The sequence below is a fragment of the Petaurus breviceps genome, unplaced genomic scaffold, assembly GCF_028583685.1.
Source record: "Petaurus breviceps papuanus isolate PSGF00001 unplaced genomic scaffold, PetGlider_PUasm1.0 90444, whole genome shotgun sequence".
Lineage (NCBI taxonomy): Eukaryota > Metazoa > Chordata > Mammalia > Diprotodontia > Petauridae > Petaurus > Petaurus breviceps.
Window position 1 is genome coordinate 3,752,326 of NW_027187256.1, and position 26,763 is coordinate 3,779,088.

Here is a 26,763-nt window from a genome sequence, read left to right on the forward strand (position 1 = left end):
ACATATGTTTAGTAATGAAATCACTTCATTGTCATTGGTGTCTTTTAGCAGGATATAGCTTCCTTCCTTATGCCTTTAATTAGATCTATTTTTTTTTCTTTGTCTGAGATTAGGATTGCTACCCCTGCTTTTTTTTTTTACTTTAGCTGAATCATAATATATTCAACTCCAGCCTTTTACCTTTACCCTGTATGTATCCCTGTTTCAAATGTGTTTTGTGTAAACAACTATTGTAGGATTATGATTTTTAATCTATAGTAGTAATCATAACTATCTGTGTCTTTTTCTCTATACTATTCCCTCACCTGTTTATGCTTTTATTTCTCCATCCTTCCTTCTCCTCCTCAAAAGAGTTTTGCTTTTGACCACTGCCTCCCTCAAAATTTCCAACCTATCAGCCCCCTTCCCTTTTTCTACCCTTTTCCCTTACTTCTTCTTCCCTCCCTTCTAATCGCTCCCCCCCCCCTTTCCTTTCCCCTTTCTCCTCCTACTGTCTGTAGGGGCATATGATATTTTTATACTTAACAAAGTATGGTATTCCCTCCTTGAATGAAATCCAGTGAGAGTAAATCTCAAACAATGCTCTTCTCCCTCCTTTCCCTCTATTATAATAAATTTTTGTGAACCTTCACATTAGATTCCTATACCCAACTGAATATATTATTCCTCTCCTTGAACCAAAACCAATGAGAGTACAACTCATACAATGCTAATCTGCCCCCCTTATTTCCCTCTACTATGTTTTGGTGTCTCTTTATGTCACATAATTTACCCTTTTCTGCCTCCTCCTTTCCTCTTATCCAATTACAATCCCTTTGAGCCCCTAAATTAGATTTTTTTATCATCACATCAGTTAATTTATATCCACACCTTCTTCCTATTTATATCTGTTTTAAATGTCATGATAATTATACAGTTCTCAAGATTAACAGGCATCATCCTGCCATATAGGGTTGTAAGCAGTTTGTTCTTATTGAATAGTAAGGTTTTTTTGTTTTTTTTTTCTCTGTTTATCTTTTTATGTTTCTCTTGAGTCTTGCATTTGAAGATCAAATTTTCCATTCAGCTCTGGCCTTTTCATCAGGAAGGTCTGGAAGTCCCTTATTTCATTGAATGACTATCTTCTTGTCTGAAAGATTATGTTCAATTTAGCTGGGTAGTTGATCCTTGGTTGTAGTATAAGCTCCCTTGCTTATCATATTACAGTTCCTCTGATCTATTAATGCAGAAGCGGCAAGATCCTGTGTGATCCTGACTATATTTCCATGATATCTGAATCATTTCTTTCTGGGTGCTTGCAGTATTTTCTCCTTGACCTCATAATTCTGAAATTTTGCTACAATATTCCTTGGTTTCAATTTGGGATCTCTTTCAGGAGCTGTTCTGTGGATTGTTTGAATGAATATTTTACCCTCTGGTTCTAGGATTTCAGAGCAGTTTTACTTCATGATTTCTTGGAAGATACTGTCCAGGCTCTTTTTTCATCATGGCTTTCTGGTAGGCCAATAATTCTTAGATTATCTCTCCTTGATCTATTTTCCAGATCAGTTGTTTTTTCCAATAAGATATTTCATATTCTCTTCTATTTTTTTCATTCATTTTTTCCATTTTTCAAATGCTTTATTAACTTCTGATTTACATCATTCATTTCTGCCAGATATTGAGTTACACATTTTCTTCCTGTTTTTCCCCTAACCACTGCCCCAAAATAGCAGACCTAGAGGATATCCCTTCCTCCAATCTGTTGTCTCCCATATTTTCTCCCATACTCTTTCGACTTTTCCATTGGGCATGGTGGATCTCTATGCCCCAGTGCCTGTATATCTTATTTCCCAATTACATGTAAAATAGTATCAATACTATACATATTAAACATTTGATTTTAAAACTTTGAATTCTAGATTCATTCCCTTCCTCCCTTGTCACCCACCTTTACTGGGAAGATAAGAAGTTCAGTATAAGTTGCATATGTGTGGCTAATGCAAAAGAATAACATAGTAGATCTATTATAAAAAACTGACTATATTTCCCTCCCTCCTAGGCCACCTCCCACTTGTTCTATGCTCTACTTTGATCCCGTCCCTTTTCAAAAGTGGGTGCTTCCAACTTCCCTCCCCCCCCAGCCTACCCTCCATTCCATCATCCCCCTTCTCATCCCCTTACCCCCTACTCTCCTGTAGGGTGAGATACCCTATTTAGTGTGTATTTCATTCCCTCTGCAAGTCAAATTCAATGAGAATAAGGTTGACCCATTCCTTTTTGCCTTCCCATTCTTCCCCTCCATTGTAACCATTTTCCCTTGCCTCTTCTATATAAGATAGTTTACCCCATTCTGTCTCTCCCCATCTCCTCTCATTATATTCCTCTCTCACCTCTTAATTTCACCTTTTAATTATCATACCTTCCTAACAAATTGGTCCTGTACCCTCTATCTATGTATACCTGTAAACATATATACACACATTCACATATTTATTCATATGTCCATATACCCTCATATATATATATATATTTCTATTCCCTTCAACTATTTTCATACTGAGAAAAGTTTTATCAGTTACAATTATTGTTTTTTCCATGTAGGAATGTTAATAGTTCAAGTTTGACAAGTTCCTTATGATTTCTTTTCCGTTACCTTCTCATGGTTCTCTTGTTTCTTGTATCTGAATATCAAATTTTCTATTCAACTATGGTATTTTCATAAGAATGCTTGAAAGTCCTCTATTCCACTGAGTGACCATATTTTCCCCTGAAACATGATACTCAGTTTTGCTGGGTAGGTGATTCTTGGTTTTAATCCCACTCCTTTGACCTCCGGAGTATCATATTCCAAACCCTTCAATCCCTAGTGTAGGGCTTGAAGCTGTGTGTAGAAGTTGTAGAAGCTGCCAGATCCTGGGTTATCCTGATTGTGTTTCCACAATATTCAAATTGTTTCTTCCTGGCTACTTGCAATATTCTCTCCTTAATCTGGGAATTCCAGAACCTGGCTATAATATTCCTAGGAGTTTTCTTTTTGGGATCTTTTTCAGGAGATGATTGGTGGATTCTTTCAACCTCTGTTTTGCTTTCTGGTTCTAAAACATCAGGGCAATTTTCTTTGAGAACTTCTTAGAACATGATTTCTAGGTTCTTTCTTTGATCATGGCTTTCAGGTAGTCCAATAATTTTAAAATTATCTCTCCTGGATCTATTTTCCAGGTCAGTGGTTTTTCCCATGAGATATTTCACATTGCCTTCTATTCTTTCATTTGTTTAGATCTGTTTAACAGCATCTTGATTTCTCATAAAGTCACTAGCTTCCATTTCCTCCAGTCTAATTCTGAAGCAATGATTCTCCTCAGTGAGCCTTGGAAATTCTTTTTCCATCTGGCAAATTCAGCTTCTTAAGGCATTCTTCTCCTCATTGCCTTTTTGAGCCTCTTTTGCCAATTGAGTTAGTCTGTTCTTTAAGGTGTGATTTTCCTCAGTCAGGCTGTTGACTCTCATTTCATAATTTTCTTGCATCTTTCTCATTTCTCTTCCCAATTTTTCCTCCACTTCTCTTATCTGCTTCTTATGGTCCTCTATGGCCTGTAACCAGATCGTATTTTCCTTTGAAGCTTTTGGTGCAGGAGTTCTGACTTCACTGTCTTCCTCCTGTTCCATGCTTTGCTCCATTTTGTCCCCAAAATAGCAGTCTAATGTTGGAATCTTCTGTCTGCTTTGTTTTGTTTGTTTGTCCACGTCACCCGTCAGTCACTTGACCCTGGGCTTTTTGCCACAGTATGTGTCTGCCACCAGACAGGGGAGTTTGTCCCAAACGCTGGGGTTTTCTCAGCTACTGGAGGTATTAGATGGGTGCCCTCTCTGTGGCCTCCACATGTGCTGGCAAGCTGGACACACACCCCAGGACTTCCAACCTAGACTGCAATCCAGATCCAAGCACGATTATCCCTCAGACTGGTTGCTTGATCCCCCTATACTCTGCAGGCCAGTAGCTGAAGCTTCCCTGTGGCACTGGCTGGTTGGGCCAGGTGTCTCAGTGGTTCTCACCACAGGGGCAAAAGCTGACGCACTCCCATACTGGATCCCAAAGTCCAGACTGCACTGACCTCTCACTTTTTCCTTCTCATCTATGTGTTGATAATTCTGGAAACAGCCACAGCCGCTGCTGATCTGGAGTCCCTCTGGCCGGGGGCTGGTCAGACCCACCCTGGGGCTAAAATCTCCTGCTCACAGGTGCCTGGGCTCTTCTCCCAGAGTGCTGCACTGGCCAATTCCTGCTGGCCTGCCGGGCTGTCCTCAAGGGGTGATTAGCTTCTCTGTGTCATTTTGTGGGTTCTTTAGCTCCAAAGTTTGTTGAGTCCCCTTTTTACATGGATTGGGGAAGGTGGAAAGCTGCTCAGATGTCCTGCTTCTACTCCACCATCTTGACTCCATCTCCAGACATTATTTTTTTCATTCTTTAGATTTTATTTGACTGATTCTTAATGCCTCATAAATTCATTAGCTTCAACTTGTCTGATTCTAATTTTTAATGAATTATTTTCCTCAGTTTTTGTACCTCCTTTTCTATTTGTCCAAATTTTACTTTTAAGGAATTTTTTTCTCCTGTTAGATTTTGTAACTCCTTTCCTATTTGGCCAATTGTACTTTTTAAGGAGTTATTTTTTTCGGTGAATTTTTTATTTACATTTTGTCAGTTGTATTTTCAAAATAATTTGTCAGTTCTTCTTTTACATCTCTAATTTGGCATTTTAAATTCTTCTTGAGCTCTTCCAAGCATGCTTTTTGGCCTTGAGAACAGTTCATGTTCCCTTTTAAGGTTTCAGATGTGAGTATAGTGTCAATGCTATCCTTTTCTGAACATGAACCTTGCTCTTCCCTTTCACCATAATAGGATTCTAAAGGCTTTGTTTTTTCCAGTTTTTTCCCCATTGTGATTGTCTATTTCCTGGCTTTTAAAGTGGCTCTCTGCTTCTGGGGAAGAAAGAGCTCTGACCCATGCTTCTTGTTCTGGAAACTAGGGGCCTAATTAATGGCTTTGTGTGCTGTGGCCTCTGGTTCTGTCAGAAGCTATATGAAGCTGCAGCTCACCTGATACTGAACTGGAACTGGCTGGTGAGTGCTGAGACTGAGGAAGAGGCCAGGACTTTCTGCGTTTTCCCAGGGTTACACTGAAAATAAAAGTGTGAGGTGTGGGGGAGTGGTGGTCTGGCCATTTCAGGATTCCCCCTTCCCGCCCCTGGGCTAGTGCTCAGTTGGCTAGGCCTCTGGTCACCAGCATTGTGCTGGTATCTGCCAATTCCCCTTGTTGTATGAAGATGCACCTGGGATTCTGGTGTTGGTGCTTGCTGGGTCCACCTCCTTGGAATTCAGGATCTCCCACTGGGATGCCTCCCATCCGGTCCCCTATAGCAATAGCATAGCCACAGCTTCACCATTCCTGTAGATCTCCCAAGCCCCTGCCTGTTCCACTACTTCAGCTTTTTGCCCTGGAACAATATTCTCTGTGTTTCTCAACATCAACAAGGGGAGGATGAGAGCACCTATGGTTTATTCCACCATCTTGTTTCCTAGAAATTCAGGCAGGTGATTTTTAAACATCCAGAGTATGGGCTGATAGCCGTAGGAGAAGCTGCTGCCACTGACACAGGCCCTGAGTCTGTCTCTTACCCAGCTCTGATAGACCTGTATCCTGCAGTAAGAGGTTTGGGCATCACCCCTGCAGTGGGTGAATCAGTTCACCCTTGTTTGCTTTGGCTCTGCTATGGTCAGTTCTCTGTTGGTGCAGCCTGTGCCCTCTGTGTGCTATGCTCTGTGCTGCCCCACCAGGCACAGCTAATCCTCCCTATAGGTTTTCCATGTTTTCCTGGGCTGGAAAACTGAAATACTCTGTGTCTTAATGGATTTTGCCACTCTAAAATGTATTCAAATTCACATTTTAGAGGTAACACAAACAATTTATGGCTGAGCTCAGGTGAGTCTCTGCTTTCATTCTTCTTGGCTCTGCCCTGCCCTTCCCCAAGTGAATTCTTCATAGAATTAGAAAAAATATGTATTTGGAAGAACAAAGGGTTTAAGAAAACACTAATTTTTAAAAAGTAGGAATGACCAGGTAATAGTAATTCCAAATATCAAATCATATTTATAGTACTCTTTTTTAAGGAGTCATCATCTAATCTCTTTTGTGCCAGTTTAAAGAGAGAATGCAGATTGGGAAGAAAATAGGGAAGAAATGATCAGGCAGAAAAATAAATTATCGAACTCATTTGATCCATAAACCCAATTGTTCAGTAATTCTAATGACATAAATTACTTGGGTAGTAAATTTTATTTGACAAGAAATACTGGAAGAACTGAAAATTCATCTGGTAGAAATGAGATTTAGAACAACATCCTACCCTATATACGATAGTAAGCCAAAAATGGACATGCAAGTTGAATATACAAGGTCACAACAAAGAACAGTTAGATGGTAATAAGATCAAGTATTTTTTCACATATCAAAAGTAAGGGATGAATTCTTTTTTTTTTATTTTTACTTTTCAAATAACACTATATTTAAAAATTAATTTGACACTGCCATGACCTGCCTCACTTTCACCTCTAACTGAGCAAATTTAGAAATAAAAGGAAGAAGGGAGCATTAGATATTCTTTCAGTAGGTGTTCTTTACTTGATTTTTCTTGAGTAGTTAGGTGAAACTCTTTTAAGCAGTCATGGATTTCATTTAGGAATCTTCATTGTTGAAATCAAAACAGTTTCATTTTCCAATAGAAGTATCTAGAGTACCTCATAATCTATAGGAAATCCCTATTTGACATGGATTCTAAGCTGGATTTCCTCCATCATAGTAGCAAATGTTCATTCCCTGTTTGTATTTCACTCCATAATATTAGTCTGAATAATTATATTATATCTATTGTTATATCTTTCAAGGAGTCATGAATTTCTTTTGTTTCATTTTGTTTTGTTTTGAATACTGGATCTCCCTTTCTTATACAAGCTGGAAGTACAGCAGTCACTGATAGGTACAATCCTAATGCTGATTGGCACAAAACTTTCATCCTACTTGGTTTTTCAAATCTGGGTCAGTTTGTCTCTTTTTAGGTAACCTTACTGCCTTCCCTTCCCAGGGACTCACCATATTGGTGTCAGATGTCGTGCTGACATACTATCCAATCACCTTTAGTTCTATTACTTCTCAGGACTCTCAAACTCAAATGATTCACTAACCTCAGCTCACTCTAGTAGAATTGTAGATTCTTAGTATCTTCTGCTTTTCCACTAATCTACCACCAACATTGAAGAAAGGAAGGAAATAAAAGACATTTTGTATTTTTATTGATGTTGCCATGGCCAAAGAATTCATCAGCAATTGGCCAGCTAACTGGTAATTAACTCTCCATACTTAACTATAGTAATTACCAAAAAGCAGGTATAGTCAATTGCTGAAACCACACTTGATCAGTATTAAAGAAATTGACAGAGTTGCATTCTTCTGGCATAACCTTTAAGACCCAGGGTCAACTCCACACAAAACAAAATCAAAATCTAAGGAAACATTAAATTGAAACACATAAACTTGGAGTGATTTTATAAAATATATAGGGTTCTTAGTTGTATTATGGTCAATTATTAATCAAGTATTTATTAATACATACAATTTTCTTTCTTAGCCAGCTTGTGACTTTCAGTCTTAATTTCTCTGTCTACTCATTTTCCTCAATTTGATCTCAAAACTGCCCAAGGAATTTGTCTTTAATTTAGAGTTTTAGTTATTTTCCTCTTTTTATGTGAGAGACCTGACTATCTGTATCCATAGTACAGACCCTTAGCACACAATAAAGTGACCCTTGACTACTAGAAGAAATAGGAAGTAATTTTTATTGAAATTCTCTGACAGGACATGTTGATGTCTCTTTGTTCAAAATTGCCCACTTTAAAGAGGAGTCTTTGGTCCTGGAGAATCCAACGAGAGTAGAGTCATTCCATGCTATCCTGGAAAACCCTACCTTCTCTCCTGTGGGAGTTCTGCTGAGAATTATGCGTTCTAACTTTAAGGCCTCCATTCGTTCCACCACTCTGATATACTACCAACTCAGGGCTGAGGACGTCACATTGCACCTGTATCTGATCCCCAGTGACTGTTCAATAAAACAGGTGAGCTTAAATTGCCATAAATATGAATCAGGAAAAAGTTAGAGCTTAAAAAAGCTTACAAACCCATCTTCACCTTACAACCCCCCAATTTGACATCAGTTCTATGGTGAAGGCCATTGACATATATAACAAGTAACTGTGGCCTTCCTGTGCACTCTCCTGGGAAAAATAGGGATTTCTCAGGTTGAAATTTTTTTCTTTCACTTTCTTTAGGCTATAGATGAAGAAGAAGCAAAGTTCCGTTTTTTACGCTTGCATAAGCCATCTCCAATAACCCCACTCCGCATTGGTTCACGTTTCTTAGTATCTGGATCAAAACACTTGGAAATAATGCCTGCAGTAAGTGATGTTGGTTAATCACACCCTGTGGTAAAAGAACCTTTTTTTTCCATTCAAACTAAAATCAGTGAATCTCAGCAAAATCCTGTAACTCAGTATGCATTCCTGTCATAATTCCCTAAGCTTTTTAGTGATAAATGTTACTTTTGCTAAGTAACTTAATATGAGGATTTGAGTTACTTTAAAACAACTTTGAAGTAAATATCCAATTTGAATTTTTTAATGTGATTTAATTCAAGTATGGCCTTGCTCTGCCACTCTGCTCTGAGAACCTGTAATGTACACATAGTATTGGTGTTTCTCTCCAGGAACTAGAACTCTGCTACCAGAGTCCTGGGAAGTGTCAATTGTTCTCTGAGATTTACTACAGCAATGTGAGGGAGAAAATCAGTTTGGATTTGAGATACCCAAATGGGAAACTGGTCTGGAAGACACTGGTGAGATTAGGTAAGATGCACAATGATGAATAAGACACTGAAGTTTTCAGGCAAGAATGTGTGTTTGTGTGTGTGTGTGTGTGTGTGTGTGTGTGTGTGTGTAGATGTCTGCATAAGCATAGGTATCTGTGCAGTATTACTTATTTGGGAATCTCATCAGCTCCCACAGGTTTACTTATCATCTCTATGTTGATGATTTTAGCATCTGTTTTTCCTATCCCAACCACTCTGTTGATAGCTCTCCTGAGGACTACTGCTATGCATAACTTTAAGGCCCTGGGAGCATCCAACATCAGTCAGAAATCTGATTTATACCTTGTTATCCTTTTCTCTCTCCCAGGAGACCTTAAATATGCATTTCCTTCTGCCCCAGATGCTTCAGCTTTCACAGGTTAGTGATATCCTCAGAGTTATTAAGTGAATCTTCTTGGGCAACAATTGAAGTATGAATTGAAAGATGGCTCTTCCAGAGAGGGCATAATGTGTGACCAAAGATACAGACATAGACAGGGTGTCAAAAAAAGTCTCAAGGCAAATTTGCACTTCTGTAGTTTAAAACTGTAGTTGGGCTTTTGTGATACCCTGTATATCCCAAGCATCTGGAAGGACACCAAGTGATTTTGTAATGCCAAGTTCGTGGGTTCAGAGAGATGCAGAGGGAATGTACTGATAGACCATGTCTCCCTAGCTAGGGTGATAGGGGTTGGGGGAGAATTCAGATTTGGGTACATCACACTCAAAAGATCTAGTGGTCTTCACAGATTGTGTAGATGTTCACATTCTAATTTAACCATATTTACTCCAAAAAGTGCCAGGGCCTGAATGAGCATAAGCCTTAAGGATAGATAGTGGTTGATCCAGATGGTGAGTAGGATGGATGAAGAAACTAGGTAGGGAGCTGAGGTTCTAAAGTTAATAGAAATAAGAAGCAGGAGGCGATGGTAGTGCACAAACTCTTTATTACTTAGTACATTAAGATATGTTTTCCTCTCTGCCAGCACCAAAAGCTTCATCATTCTTTCCCTTAATCTCTTCTTCCAGGACTTCACTTTATTGACCAACACAGGGATCAGATAATTTCTCGGGTAACATCAGTGGACATGATCCTCGACAAACTTTACAGCAGATTCCTCAGTAATGAGGATTATGAGCGCATACGGGCAGAGAAAACTAACCCTGATAAAATGAGACGACTGTTTAGTTTTAGCATGTCTTGGGACAAGACCTACAAAGACTACTTGTATGAGGCCCTAAAAGAGACACATCCTCACTTAGTGAAAGAAATACAGAATACTTAAAAGGCATCAGTGAGAAAGCCACTGGGGGCTAATGACATTGCCACTTCTCCTTACAAGATGAATTAGGTTAAATGTCCAGTCACTAAACAGCAGCTGATGAAAATTTTTGCAAAGTTCAAGAATTGAGTAAATCAGTATAAAGCACAGGATTGTGGTTATGTTGAAATTTAGTTAAAAACATCAATATTTTCACATTTTAGATAATCTTCCAAATTTTTCACTTTTTATAGCATTTATGCTTCTGAAGTTTTTAAAGTTTAAAACTGCACTAAAACTTTTTGGACATTTGTATGTAAAGCAGATACAAGGCAGCTTTGAAGAGGAATGCACTAGAAGTTGGGGAAGCATGAAAATCCTATGTAGAAGCTAATGACCTGATAATTAAAGGTGAGAAGAGACAGTAATTCAGACATGGGGTGAGGGACCCCAGTGAAAAGACAAGGAGATAGAGAGTGTCTTGTGTGGGGGAACACAATTAGGCCAGCATAGGTGAGCCTGAATGTGGAGGAGAGCAATATATAACAAGGTTGGAAAGGTAGGCTGCAGCCATGCCAGGAAGATCTTTAAATGCCAAACTGAGAATTTCATATTTGATTCTAGAGATAATAGGGATCTACTGAAGTTTAAATGGAGAGGTTATGTTGTCAAACCTACACTGCATGAGAATCATTTTGAGTGCTACAAGAAGAATGAATATGACTGGGGAGAGATGTGAAGCAGAAGGATTATTAGGAGACTGTCAGTAAGCCAATGAGGAGTGACAAGGGCTTTACCTAGCAGGATAGGTGAGTGGAGTGAAGGGGACATATAAGGCATATATATTATTGGGACAGAAATGAGATTCGGCAATTTATTGAACATTTGCAGTGAGAGTGAGGAGCCTAAAATGAAACTAAGGTTAAGAAACTTGGTAACTAGAAGGATGGCTGTGTTCTCACAAGTAATAAGAATATTAGAAGCTTGAATTTGATGTGGGAAGGGGAGTGATAATGAACTCTGTTTGGACACATTTAGTTTGAAACATATACAATACAGATAATTTTAAATGCAAAATAAAGAATAGTTGATGCAGGACTTGAGCTAAATTGCAAAGGACTCCTAATAGTATGCTCATACAAAAGTTTTTCAGGTTATGTGGAAAAAGAAGGTTATCCCCCAGGAGTTCAAGGATGCCTCCATTGTTCATCTATACAAAGGTACAGGAAATAAATTGTCCTGGGACAATCACAGGGGGTCTCTTTGTCATTCCTGACAAGATTCTTGCCAGAGTCCTCCTTAATAGGCTTATCCTTCACTTAAAAGATGGTCATCTATCTGAGAGCCAGTGTGGTTTTAGAGAGGGTCGAGGAACAGTCAACATGGTGTTTGCTGCCCAACAACTCCAGGAAAAATGCCAAGAGCAGAACAGAGATCTGTACAAAACATCTGTAGGCCTCACCCTGGCCTTTGATACTGTAAGTTGTAAGGGCTCAGGGAAAATTAAGTCAAAATGTGGTTTCCTGGAGAGGTTCATCAGTATTTTATGTCAATTTCATGGTAGCATGCTTGCCCAGGTTCTAGATAATGGACAAAGTTCTCTCTCTTTCTCAGTCACCAATGTGGAGTCCTAACAGAACTGCCCCCAGCCCCAACATCCAAACTTCACTACAGGGCCACTGTATCTACCTAGACCCCTAGCAATATTCTAACTCATTCCTCACTGCTCACTACAACAGATGTGTCCCTGAACTCTTAGTTCCCTCAAAAACAGCAGGCGTGCCAATGTGATAGAAACCCAGCACTCCCCCTACACCCTTTCGCAGGAGAAAAGGTGTGCAATAACAATCATATCATCCATTTTAGCCCAAGACAGTACCACAATACTTAGCTATCCATCTTGAACAGACAAGACCACGACAGCTAGCCTGTCAGAAGATAACACTACCAGGATGTAGAGCAGGATGCTTGACCACCTAAGCATAGAAGGGGCCTACCCAATGATAGCGCCTGTGCACTAAGAGTAAAGAATTGACCTAGAGTGAACCTATGATGTAGAAGGGCTTTTAATAATATCATTATCATATATACCGTGTTTCCCCGATAATAAGACACTGTCTTATTTTTTTTTGGACAGAAAAACACCAGAGGGCTTATTTTAATGAACATTGACAGCAATTTTAATAAACAGGTAAATGTGAACAAAAAAATGTACCTTTATTCAATAAGCAAATCACTGGGGAAGAACAGGATGACGCGCTCACTGCTGCAGCTCTGATTGGATGCAGCTCGGAGCGCGGCGTGCGTTTCACGGGGGGGGGGAGACGGTGCATACAGAGGGTACCGTAAAGTAGCGTGTAGCACAGGGGATCACCTTCACTACAGTAGCAATCTCAATAGGGCTTATTTTCGGGGGAGGGCTTATTTTAGAGGAATCTTACACAGTAAGGGGAGGGCTTATTTTCGGGGAAACACGGTACATACCCCACCCTCACTGTATACATTAAAGCTAGGTACCCTCCTCCATTACCTAATCTCTCAACACATCCCTCCTACCCTTTTAATATTAATCAGGTTCCCATAATCAGTATCATATGCTCTATAAAATTCTTTGTGTTGCCTTACTCAAATTGCTAGATTCCTCTAAGGAACTTAGTCACTTGCCAGAGTGTAAAACCTCAGAGCTACAATATATCTTTCAATTGGCTTGGAGTCGACCTGAGTCTTTGTAATTCTTTAGAAACGACCCCACCAAATGGACTGAAACAAGGCTCTATGCTTGCTCTTGTGTTTTTTAGCATGATCTTTTCAGCCATGTTGTCAAATGCTTTCAGTGAGGATGAACACAGCATCAATGTCAGCTACCACACTGATGGCAACTTCTTCTACTTGAAAAGTCTATAAGCCAAGACTAAAGTTGAGGGAGTGTTGGTGCATGATTTTCTATTTGCAGATGATTTTGCACTCAGTGCAGTCTCTGAAGCTGAGATGTGACAAAGTATGGATCAATTCTCTGCCTCTTGTGCTAATTGAGGTCTAACAGTTAACATCAAGGAAACACAGGTGTTCCATCAGCCAGCACCACACCATCCATATGTGGAACTATTGATTATAGCAAATGGAGAAGTTTTGAATGCTGTGGTTAAGTTTATTTATTATAGTAGGGTACTTTCCAGGGATGTACACATTGATAATGAAGTTGACACATGCGTTGTCAGAGCTAGCTCAGTATTTGGGGGTTCTGAAGCAAAGTGTGGAAGAGAACATATATTAAACTGACTACCAAAGCAAAGGTCTACTGAGTTGTTGTACAACTGTGAAACCTGGGCAGTATATCAGCACCATGTCAGGAAACTGAATTGCTTCCATTTGAAGTGTCTTAGGAAAATTCTGAAGATCAACTGGCAGAATAAGATACCAGATGCTGGGGTTCTTACCCAAACTAAACTACCAACCATTCAAGCCACTACAGAGAACAAGATTCTGATGGGTTGGCCCTGTTGTTTGAATGCAAGATGTACACTTGCCAGAAAGACTGTTTTATGAAGAACTCACACAGGGCAAGCATTCTCCTGGCAGTCAATAGAAGCAATACAGGGGCGCATTCTCAAGGTCTTTCAAGAACTTTGGAATTGATTTGTGACACAGGAGACATGGCATAGGACTTATCAGTGTAGAGTGCCCTTATCAGAGAAGGTGCTGTGCTCTATGAGCAAAGCAGAATTGAAGCAGCTGAATGGAAACCCAAGATACAAAAATTTAGAGAATTCACCCCAAATGTTCACATGGACTATTTGTGTGCAATCTGTAGTAGAACATTCTGAACTCACATTGGTCTGATCATCAGAAGTCACACACTGTAACTGGCTCTAACCTAATGATGTCATTTTGGTCCTTTGTGAGAACAAAGGACAACCATCAACCAACCAGCTGACAGTGAGGCTACACTAGTCCATCCAAAGGCCTGACTCATAAACTTGCAACAAAGCCACCCCCACAGTCCTATGTCCCTCTGTCTTTCACTTGCCAAGGAGAAACAAGCTCTAGGCTGCTGGTGTTTGTTAGAGTCTTGATGAATATTGCCTTGATAGCGTTCTGAGCTGAAAACAATTTTTGCCAGAGTAAAGAAACAGAGGGTAAGGGACAGGACAGATCTCTAGATTTGGAAAAGAACTCAATTGCATGCTCTTTCCCACATTTCTTCTGGAGCCTGAAGGACCCAAACGCCAATTGACAGAAATATTTCTGGCTAGAGTGATGGCAGTCTGGCAGTGCTCAGAGTTGCAAGGCTAGAGAAATGAGGAACAGAGGGAAAGAGAAAGGAGGGAGGAGCACACAATATTGGGATGAGGGAGCTTAAATCGCTCACTAAACCTGTTCACTGAAAACTTAGTCAAGGCAAAGACCTAAGCTGTTGAACTCAGTCAGAAGGTGAGAAACAGGAAAATAAGAGTTGAGGGGGTTGAGGGTGGGGGGAGGAAAGGGCAGATATTGCCAAAGTGTTCAAGAGGAAACAAAACCTCAAAGCCTTAACTATGAGAAGACAAATAAAAAAGGAAAACCTTAACAGAAGGAAATATGACCTCCGGATCTAGCAAACAAGTTTAAGTATCTATGAATTAATATTTGAAACAAGAGTAAACTACTATGACATTTGATGAGGCAGAGGACCCTCTGAAATTTGGGGGAACATAGAACTAAAACATTTTGTTTCTGAATGGTTTAAAAGAAAATTGAGAATTATGGTGCAGAATTAATGACCTGTATAGCAAAAATAATTGGCAGAATAGAAAAACTGGAATCTGCAAAGGAACAGAAGAGAGAATAATAGATAGGGAATTAAAATACACTGAAGTCAAGCACAGCCTAGAAGTAGAGAAACAAAAATGCAATAACATAAAAAGGAAATATGTTCTCTGTCCAAACAAAACTTAATGATCTCAAAGACAGGATGTATAGAGATAACCTAATGTTGCTAATTCTATTAGAAGATAAAAACATCAAAACACATTAATAGATAAAAACTGAAAGACCGAAAAACACATAATGCTCAAAATACAAGAAAATTGCCCAGGTATTCTTAATACAAAAAACAAAATACCCTTTGAAAGAGTTTATAGATTATCTCCAGAAACAAAAGAAAATAAATAATCTGGAATTTCCAAGATATTTAGTGGTCAATTTCACAATTCAATTCAGAAAAAAAAAGTTCTGCAAGTAACCAGGAGAAAGACATTCAAATTCAAAGGAAATTCAGGTTCATAAGACTATTCTGCACCCACTAGAAAATGCAGAAGGGAATGAACTAATGTATTCTGAAGAGCAATTTGCAAATCAAAACTTAGCTACAAGTGAAAAAAAGATAGATTTTCCATAATAAAAAGGTATTTGAGACATTCTTAAAAGAAAATTAGACTTGCATGTAAAGTCTAATATACTTTAGAGATGAACATCCATATGCATGTAAACCTCAGTTAAGGTTTAAAGTTTCTCCCCTTCTTGTGAATTTAAGGTAAGGCCATAAAAGAGCATCCGAATTATGGAAATTCACAAAATTTGAGAGGGGTAAAGGACTTCAGACGATACTTATTTCAGACTTCTACCCAGTGAGGAATCTGCTGGTAGCATTTGGGGCCATCCCTTCTCACAAATGGAGACCCTCAAACATTTATTTTATAACAAGTTTTACTGTGGATCAACATCCATTAAACTATAGCTCATAAACCCCAAACAATTCATTTATTTTTTTTTTCTTGTCAGAAGTCACAAGTGATTCAAAGCAAAGGCATGTAATGGAATAGTAAAATCATAACATTCAAAGCAGAACATTCCCCCTTCAATATACAGGACAAAACTGTCCCACACACCGTTAGTGGGAAATTAGGAATTCATAAGGATCATAAGGTAATAAAAATTCACAGGACAAAAGGATATGAAAGGATGTCATATATCCAATCCAGTATCATTTATTTCTTCTGGCAATATCATGACACTAGTCTAACTTCCTGCACACCCATCTGTGTTCTGATGTTTCCACTAAGAATTCCACTTCCCTGATATGTTAGGTATAGTAGGCTCTTCTCAGCACAGTTCTAATTGTCTCAGCCCCAAGGCTTTTAGTAAATTTTAGGTGCTGTTCTCTGCGACCAATTTTGGGCTGGCTATTTTTGTTCCAATCTTTTTTTTTTTCTTAATAGCATTTATCTGCCCCCCTTTACATGTAAACATAGCTTTCAACATGCTTTTTCTGTAAAAATTTGAGTTCCAAATTTTTCTCAGTGTAAATTTTTTTCATAGTAATGTTTAACAACTATGTATTTCTCTCCAAAGTATTTTCCCCTTTTATCCTCCTCTCTCTCATTTTACTCTGTCTCTTCTCAAAAGTGTTTTGCTTCTGAATTTTTCCTCCTCCAAACTGCCTTCCCTTCTACCATTCCCCACTCCTCTTATCCCCTTACCTTCCTACTTTCTTGTATCGTAAAATAGATTTCTCCACCCTCTTTGAGTCAATTCTGATGAGCATGAGGTTAATGTGCTCCCCTACCTGCTTCCCCCATTCCCCTTCCACTGTAAAATCTCTTTAAGACCTTTTATATCAGATAATGTATCCCATTCTATCTCTCTCTCACCTGTTCTCCCAGTACATTCTTCTTTCCTATCACTTAATGTAATTCTTTTCATAATTATACCATCACATTCAATTCATATCTGCTGAGAATAGCTTTCTATTTGTGTATGCTCCTTCTGACTGTCCTAATAATGAAAACATTTGTAGTAGTTATAAATATCATTTTCCCATATGGAAATATAAACAATGTGACAACCTCATTGAATCCCTTGCAGTTTCTCTTTCCTGTTTACCTTTTAATGTTTCTTTTACATCTCATATTTGAAAGTCAGATTTTCTATTCAGCTCTGGTCTTTCCATCAGGAATTCTTGAAAGTCCTCTATTTCACTGAAAAGTCATTTTTTTTTTTCCTGGAGGGATTATACTCAGTTTCTCTGGGTAAGCAATTATCAATTCTAATCCTAGCTCTTTCACCCTCTAGAATATCATATTATGACCCTATGATTGTTTAATGTAGAAGCTACTAGAACTTGTGTTATCCTGACTCTGGATACATGATATTTGAATTATTACTTTTTGGCTGCTTACCTTCTTTTTTCCTTGATCTAAGAGGTCTGGAATTTGTCTTATTATTTTTCCTGAGTTTTCATTTTGGGATCTCTTTTAGGAACTCAGAGGCAAATTCTTTCAATTTCTATTTTATCCTTTGGTTCTATAATATCAGGGTAGCTTTCCTTTATAATTCTTAAAACATTGTGTCTTGGCTCTCTTTTTGATCACGGCTTTAAGGTAATCATGTAATTCTTAAAATATCTCAATTGGCTCTACGTTCAAGTCAGTTGATTTTCCAATGAGATATTTTACATTTCCTTCTATTTTTTTCCATTTTTAATTTTTTAATTTTTTTTTCTTTTTATGGGATGTTTACAATACTTCATTGTAAAATCTGGGCTAAGTATTTGATCATAGGCTATATTATACAATACTATAAATATATTTTCTTTTCCATTAAAATTTTCTTAGCTTGGATTCAGTATTTTTCTCCACAGTTATATAGAAAACATTTTTAAACCTTCATTTTAAAACTTTGATTTCTAAATTTTCTCATTCTCCAACCCCCCTCACTGAAAAAGCAAGCAATTTGATATAGGTTATACATGTATAGTCTTGAAAAACCTATCCATAATAGACATGTTGTCAAAGAAAATATACACCAATACTCAAGGAAAATAAATTAAAAAAAAAAAGAATTCTTCAGTCTGTATTCAGACACCATTAGTACTTTCCCTGGGGAAGGATACCATTTTTCATCATAAGTCTTTCAGAGTTGTCTTGGATTGTTGTACTGCTGAGAATAGCTAAGTCATTCTCAACTAATCATCTAACAATGTTGCTGTTATTTTGAACACATTACATTTCCCTTTGCATCAATCTATGCATATTTTTCAAGTTTTTTTTTTCTGAGACTATCCTCATCATTTCTTATAGTAGAGTAGCATTCCATCATAATCACATACCACAACTTGTTTGGCCATTCCCTGATTGATGGTCATCCCTTCAACTTCTATTTCTTTATCCCCAGAACAGAGCTGCTGTAAGTATTTTTTTCCTTTTTTTAAAATCTCTTTTGGCATACAGACCTAGTAGTGGTATTGCTAGGTCAAAGATTCTGCATGGTTTATAGCCCTTTGGGAAGAGTTCCAAATTGCTGTAGAGAATGGCAGAATCAGTTCACAACTCCACCCATGGTGCATTAGTTTCATTTTTTTCCCACATCCCCTCCAACATATGTCATTCACCTTTTCTACCCTATTAGCCAACCTAGTAGGTATGAGATAGTACCTCAGAATTGTTTTAATTTGCATTACTCATATTTTTATGGCTATAGATAGCTTTGATGACCTCATCTGGAAACTGATCATATCTTTTGATTATTTAACAATTGGTGAATGGCTCTTATTTTTTTATAAATTTGATTCAGTTTTCTATATGTTGGGAAAATGAGGGTGAGTAAGTAAGAGGGAATTACTATTGTTAACTGTATTTCCCTCCATCGTATTTTCCCCATTTATTCTATTTTCTCTCTCCTTTTCCAGTGTCCTCACAAAAGTGTTTTGTTTCTGACTACCCACTCCTCCAATCTGCCTTCCTTTCTATCACACATCTCCCTTTCCTTTATCCCCTTCCTTTCCTACTTTCTTGTTGGGTAAAATAGATTTCTATGCCCCCCTGAATGTGTATGTTATTTCTCTTTGAGCCAGTTCTAATGAGAGTAAGGTTCACTCACTCACCCTCACTTTCCCACTTTCCCTCTCCCTCTTCCTTTACTCCACCATTTTGGCTCCACCTCTCTTGATTGTTTCTTGATGTCTCATTAGTTTTCCTTTGACCAATTCTAATTTTTAAGGATTTTTTTCTTTAGTGAGATTTTGTTCTTTCTTTTCCATTTGACCAATTCTACTTTTCAAGGTATTTGTATCTTCATTGAATTTGTGTATGTGTGTGTATGTGTATGTGTGTATGTGTCTTTATATATATGTACATGTGCATATAGGTGTGTGTGCGTGTGTGTGTGTGTGTATTCCAATTTGGTCAGTTCTGTTTTTGAAGGCTTTCTTCTCTTCATTGGATTTTTGTGTCTCTTCTACCATTCAGGCAATTCTGTTTTTTAAGTTGTTATTTTCTTCAGTAATTTATTTTTGCTGCCTCTTTTACTGAGTTATTGTCATTTTCCCATGATTTTCTTGTATCCCTCTTATTTATCTTCTCAATTTTCCACTACCTCTCTTATTTGATTTCTAAAATCCTTTTTAACCTCTTCATGATATGAAACCAATTCATATTTTTCTTTGAGACTTTGGAAAAAAGAATTTGGACTTTGTTGTCTTCTGAGTGTATATTTTAATCTTCATTGTTGCATTCTATGGTTAGACTTTTTTTCTGGTTTTTTTTTGCTCATTTTCCAGCCTATTTATTGACTTTTAACCCAATGCTAAAGTGAAATCGTTCTTCTGAAGTGGAGAGGGCACTGTACCAAGCCTCAAGTATTTTCTGCAGCTGATTTCAGAGATAATTCTGGGGACCTCTAAGTTTTTGTCTCTTTCAAGGTGGTGTGATCTACGGAGAGTTATTTTAACTACTCTCCTGTTCTATGCACTGGTCTGTGAGTGAGCAAAAGTAGTCTTTTCAACCCTGGTACTGTGGCCAGGGTCCATACACCCCTGGGACCACATGCTCTGCTGTGCTAGTGTTCCTCCTCACCCCAGGGCTGCCACTCAGATCAAAGTATAGACAATGCTGCATAATCTTGTCCCTGGTACCAGCAAAGGAACTGCTGTGAGTCTCCTATTCAATGTTCCCTGACCCTTTTACCATTTGTGGTTTGAAAAGTCCGAAAACTGCCACTAATGTCACTGATTCTGTCACACCAAAGATTGTTCCTGCTCTGTTGGGGACTGGTCTGTGCTGGCGCAGCCATTGCTGGACTCTGCTCCTCTCTCACTCTGGTGCAACACACCTTTCCTACTGACCTAAGTTGTCTGTGACTGGAAAAAAAATGTTTCCCTCTGTCTTTTTGTAGTTTCTTCTTCTCTAGAATTTGTTGAGAGTCATTATTTAAAGGTATTTAGAGGGGTTTTGGAGAGAGCTCAGGTGAATCCTGCCTTTACTGTGTCATCTTGGCTCTGCCCACTCAAGTTCAATGATTTTAGAAAAACATGGAAAGACATGAATAATGAAAAGCAAAATGAGAACCAAGGAAACATTGTATATAATAACAGCAGTATTTTTTAAGAATGACTTTGAGTGAATAAGCTATTTTGTCTATTATAAATACACAAATGAAGTATAAAGGACATACGAAGAAAGACACTATTAGTATCCAGACAAAAATTGATAACTAGAAATACCTATAGAATAATTTTATATATAGTATATGAAATACATATGTATTATATAATTTTATATAGTATGGGAAATATATATTATGCTATATGTATTTCATATACTACATATAAAATTATCCTATACATATTTCTATTAATCAGTTCTTTATCTGGTATGATACACACCCATATATGGTATGGTGTGTGTATGTGTGCATATATATATATATATATATATATGTATATACACTCACAGACACATTTAAATTATTTTTTCTTTCAATATTTTATCCTTGAGCTGGGGGTTTCTGAATTTAGCTAAAATGTCCCTGTGAGTTTTCTTCATAGGATCTCTTTCAATTTTTCATCAATGGATTTTTTTTTCTATTTCTACATTCCCCATTTGTTCTAATGCTTCAGGACAATTTTCTTTAATTATTTCTTGTATTATAGTATCAAGATTCTCTTTTTGGTCATTGCTTTTAAGTAGTCCAATTATTCTTACATTTTCTCTTCTTGATCTGTTTTCCAGGTCAGTTGTTTTTCTTATGTTTCACTTTCTCTTCTATTTTTTCATTCTTTATATTTTGTTTTATTATTTCTTGGTCTCTTATAAATTTCTTGGCTTCCCCTTGCCCACTTCTAATTTTCAAGGTGTCATTTTCTTCCTTAAGATTTTGAATCTCTTTTTCTAATTGGTGGACTTTCTTTTCATAATTTTAGGGTTTTTTAAATTATTCTTAATTCAAATTTTTTTTAACATTTTCTTCAATCTCTCTCATTTGATTTTTAAAATTCCTTTTTTAGTTCTATAAATTCCTTTTGGGTAGGTGACCATTTGATGTTACTCTTTGGGGTGGAAGAGAGTTTCTTTGTTTCATTATCCTCCTCTGAAGATGAACCCTGGTCTTCTGTTTTCCCATCATAACTTTCTATGGTTGGATTCTTTCTCCTTTGCCTGTGTATTTTTGGTGGTAGTAACATAATTTTTGTCAATATCTCTAGTTCTGAGGCATGAGGGATGGTTCCTCTTGCCTCAGATCTTCAGTTTTCCCCTATAGCCTGGAATCAAAGCCAATCCTCCAGCCTCCTAGAAGTACCCCACAGGCAGAGGTATCTTAGCAGAGCTTCCCTGACTCAGGTGCCCAACTCCCCTCACTGTCACAGGGATAAAAACTCCTTTGTTTGGGCAGAGGTAACCTCCCAATCCAGCTAACCCCAGGGCTTGCTGCTTATTGTTGAAACAAATCCTATCCTGAAGGTGTTTACTCTTTACAGGGACCAAAGCTTTTCTTAGGATCTTTCTTCAAATCTTTTCTGACTGTTCCAGGAGGAATACTCTTGTGCCCTTTTTCATTATTTATCCCCCCCCCCAAAAAAAATTTGTTCACCATAAGATGCTATTTTATCTTTTTTGTGGGGGAAAGCCTTGAGAGCTTGGAATTCTCTAACCTATTCTACCATCTTCCCAGAATCCTCCCGTTGAGTAAATTTTCAAAGGCCTGGTAAATTTTGCTAGTATGATAAGACTATTTAATTTAATTGAATAATAATTGAATAAGACTATAATTTAATTGAACATATTTTTTATCATTGCTTCACTTAGAAAAACTGAATCTCCTCCACATCTGAAATACTTTTTTTTATTTCACTAGAGGGGGGTGGTAATTAGGAATTTATTTTATTTTTGTTGTACTTGTGGGATTTATTTATAATACAGATAATTTATACCAACTTAGTTTCAGAGAAGTAATAATCACATGTCTTCACATTATTAACAATTCGTTATTAATAATCAGTTCTCTAATCTCTGTTCCAGGATGGCAGTGACCTCCTGCTAGCAGCCCCAAGTGTTGAGATTTCCCAAAAGGACAGTTATCATCTTCTGATGCAGCTTTACCACAAAATGTCCAATTTAAAAATCTAGTGTTCTCTTCCCCAATTCAAGTATCTCATATTCATTTCGACTGCCAGCACTCAGTCGGTTTCTTCTAAGCATGTGTATACTCTACAGAATCTATCTTTTCCCGTAACCACGAAACATCTGTGTGCCATTCTCAGGGCAGTTAGATGTTGTTAACAGTGGATTCCATCCTTTTATGAGATAACCAAAACTTTTGCTGCTCTGACTAAAGATTCTATTTAAAAAAATTTTCACCTTAATCATCAATCAATACCTCTCCACTCTCAAACCTCAAAAAATCCTTGATATCAGCCTCTGCAGTGGGAATCCCAAATTACAGTCAGTACTTCTCTTTTTGCACATGAGTGAAAAGGGGCTTTCTATGGGACCAGCAACTTATTCAGTTCTATTTCATGCTGTGGCTACACTGGTGCTGCCATGGATTTTGGCCATGACACTATCTGGGAGGCTTTACTGCCCTCTAGCCTCAGTGCCCAAACTGGGAAGCTTGTAGCCCTTACCCAGGCATGTCATCTAGCCAAAGGTAGAAGTACTGACTTGTGCTATGCATTTGGTGTCTGTCATGCTGTTGGGATGCTCTGGCTATGGAGGACAGTTTGTTGCTGCTGCTGTTGTTGTTTGACATCTGGCAGCAAGATTGTTGCTAACATGGAATTCATCAAAGATAGATCTTTTGTTTGTTCTGAGACTTCCTGCACCCTAGCCACTGTCCATTGTTCTGCTTACACTGGTGAAACTGATCCTGTTTCATGGGGAAACAACCATGCTGATGCTGAAGTAAACCTTGCTTCCCTGGAAGGTACTACACATATTTTTAATCTCTTCTCTTCTGGTGATGACAATATCTTTTTCCTACAAAGACTCTGAAACTTAGAAGTGGAACAAACAGTTTAAGACTAAACAGGTTGTTGAGTCTGGGTGATTGCAGAGAGCAAATCACTCCCTCCCCCCCCCGAGATTCTATCACCAACTATGTCTAGTTTTTCATAGTGGGGTCCATATCAGCCTTCAGGGAATTGTGGATTTGATTAGGAGGGTTTGTATTGTCCTGCTGTCAGTTCTATAGTTGCCCATTTATGTACCTTTTGCCCCACCTGCCAAAATTTAACCAGCATGCCTTCCATATAGTTGCCTACAGATGCTAACCCAGAATTTATAATCCTTTTGAGCATATAGACATTGATTTCATCTGCATGCTTAACTCTGGCCATTATAAGGTATGCCTTACTGACCAACTCATCAGGGTTGGGGCCTTCCTTAGCTCTCAGGTCACAGTTGGAATTGTAAAAAATACTCTTAAAGTAAGTTGTCCGTCATTTTATCCCAATGTCATGCACTGATTCTGACAAGAACACTGACTTTACTAACACTGTCCTATTTCAGATCTACTGCTGTTTAAGTATGATTCCAAACTTTCCCATGCCTTACCACACCCAGAACTCAGACTAAGTGGCATGTTTGTACAAGGAGTTTAAAAGCATGACTGGTAAACTGTTATGGAAATCTATCTTAAATGACCAGATGTCCTCCCTCTGACCTTATCCTATCTGTTAAACAGACCAAGAGGGAATTACATATATCTCCTTTTGAAATGCTTTTTGAGTAGCCTTATATCCAAGACCTTTTCCCCTTTTGTTTATAGTCTTTCCTAGGAGAAGCTGTTTCTGTTGCTTTCTATATATAGGGGCTATAAAGCAGGCTGCATGAACTCCACAAAGTAGTGATATAAGTCCTGAACTTTCGACTTTTCACTCCAAGATTTGCACCATGATATTAAGAAATTCCAATAGACCAATGAGACTCAGCCTACTTGGGAACTCAGCCCACCACCTATTCCAGGTGCTTCTGATCACTCCAAAAATCAGGATTGGATTAAAGGACTCCTGAATACACTGTTCCCATGTGAAACCCATACTCCATACTGAGGACTGAGATTTAGTTATGATATTGCATTGCTCTTCTTTGTTCCCTGACTTTGTCCTAGCCACATAAATCATTACCACTTTTTTTTTGTATTCTCTCCTAGATTCCAGCCTTTCTAGCCCACACCTCACAGGAGGATTGGAAAAAGCTTAATGCCATTAGCAACATCAGAGGCAAGTGGGATATGCCCTGCTTCATCTTAGAGCTATTGGGCCTTATGGGTATTGAGTCTGACAATACATTCATCAAAGTTTTCCTGACCCCAACAATCAAGGAAGGTCATGCCTGTTTCAGAAAATGACAAAACTTTAGAAGACATAGACATCCTAAATGACACTGTCTCAGAGTGCACCAGCTTTGTTATCACAATTTTCCCAACTTTACAGTTTCACATGACTAGGTGTGAAATCTAGTTCCTTAACCATGCCATAAATAGCTCCATGATTTTCCCCAAAAAAGACCCCATATATTCTATTAAGAAGAATGGAATGAAGGGCAGTGAGGTGGCACAGTGGATAGAGGAGTGGCCCTGGAGTGAGGAGGACCTAAATTCAACACTTACTAGCTGTGTGTGACCCTCGACAAGTCTCTTAACCCTGTCTCAAAAAAAATATGGAACTAGAGTTTTCAATTCCTCAATACCGTTTTTTCATTATTTCAAACTCAACCATCTATGATTTCTCCCATTATCTTCCATTAACAAAAATAGTAAAATTTTAATTAACCCATTCATACAATTGACTATTGGCAGCATTTGTCCAGTTTTGTGTGAGCTATATTTACTGTGTGGTTTGCAACAGTTCTCATGATTCAGTTCATTTTGGGGATGTGAATGGTCAATGCTCAAATAATATATCTGCTTTTCAAGGCTTTCTTCTCTTCACTGGATTTTTATGCCTCTCCTACCATTCAGCCTATTCTGTGTTTTCAGTTATTTTCTTCAGTAAATTTTTTGGTGTCTCTTTTACTGAGCTGTTGGCATTTTTTCCCCATGATTACCTTGTATCACTCATTTCTCTTTTTAATTTTCCTCTACCTCTCTTATTTGATTTTAAAATCCTTTTTAGGGGCAGCCAGGTGGCTCAGTGAGTAAGAGCACTGGCTCCAGTGTCGGGATGACCTGGTAGATCAAATCTGGGCTATGATACTCAGCACCACACCCAGAAATAACTGGCCGTGTAACCTTGAGCACGTTACTTAACCCCGATTGCTTCAAAAATAAATAAATAAACTCCTTTTTGACCTCTTCCATGACCTGAGACCAATTCATATCTTTCTTTGAGACTTTGGATGGAAGAATTTTGACTTTGTTTTCTTCTGAATGGATGTTTTAATCTTCCTTGTCACAGTAGCAAGTTTCTATGGTCAGACTTGTTTTCTGTTGTTGTTGTTACTTTTCAGAGGATTTCTTGGCTTTTAACCCAATGCTAAAGTGAAGTGTAGGGGGCACTGTAACAAGCTTCAGGTTTTTTTGTGCAGCTGTTTTCAGAGGTAATTCTTGGGACCTCTAAATTTTGTGTTCTTTCAAGGTGGTATGTATGATCTAGGGACAGTTATTTTTTACTACTTTCCTGTTCTATGCACTGGTCTATGAGAGATCACAAGTAATCTTTTCAACCCTGGTGCTGTGGCCAGTGTCCATACACCCCTGGAATCACATGCTCTTCTATGCTGGTGTTCCTCCTCACCGCAGGACTGCCACTCAGATCAAAGTATAGACAATGCTGCAGAATCTTTCTCCTGGTACCAGCAAAGGAACTGTGAGTCTCCTACTCAAACTTTCCTTACCCTTTTACCATTTGTGGGTTGAAAAGTCCGGAAATGGGCCCTGATGTCACTCATTCTGTCACCCAAAGGACTCCCCCTGCTCTGTTGGGGCCCGGTCTATGCTGGGACAGCCTAACCTGGGCACTGCTCCTCTCTCACCCTGGTGCAATAGACCTTTCCTACTGACCTTCTTTGTTGTCTGTGACTGACAAAATGTTTCACTCTGTCCTGATGCTATAGAATTTATTTAGAGTCATTATTTAAAGTTATTTGAAGGGGTTTAGGAGAGAGCTCAGGTGAGTCCCTGCCTTTACTGTGTCATCTTGGTTCGACCCACTAGAGCTCAATGATTTTAGAAAAACATGGAAAGACATGAATAATGAAGAGCATATGTTAAGACTATAAATTTGAAGGAGGGTTCAAAAGATAGGCAGAGGCAGATGACAAAAGGTGTTGAATGCCAAGGAAAGTAATTTATGCTCTTTCTAGTTGGTAATA

The 26,763-nt window shown here is 38.2% G+C and overlaps 1 protein-coding gene across 1 annotated transcript in view; it reads left to right on the forward strand.

Moving 5' to 3' along the window:
• Positions 1–11,449, forward strand: part of LOC138177793 (NACHT, LRR and PYD domains-containing protein 12-like) — an 83,866-nt gene extending 72,417 nt beyond the window's left edge. Inside the window, exons 13-17 of the mRNA XM_069108993.1 lie at positions 7,892–8,148; positions 8,362–8,487; positions 8,796–8,934; positions 9,265–9,315; positions 9,966–11,449. Of these exons, the coding sequence (XP_068965094.1) occupies positions 7,892–8,148; positions 8,362–8,487; positions 8,796–8,934; positions 9,265–9,315; positions 9,966–10,222 (830 nt within the window). The 3' untranslated portion in view covers positions 10,223–11,449. The remainder of the gene's footprint in view (positions 1–7,891; positions 8,149–8,361; positions 8,488–8,795; positions 8,935–9,264; positions 9,316–9,965) is intronic.
• Positions 11,450–26,763: the final 15,314 nt, after the last annotated feature.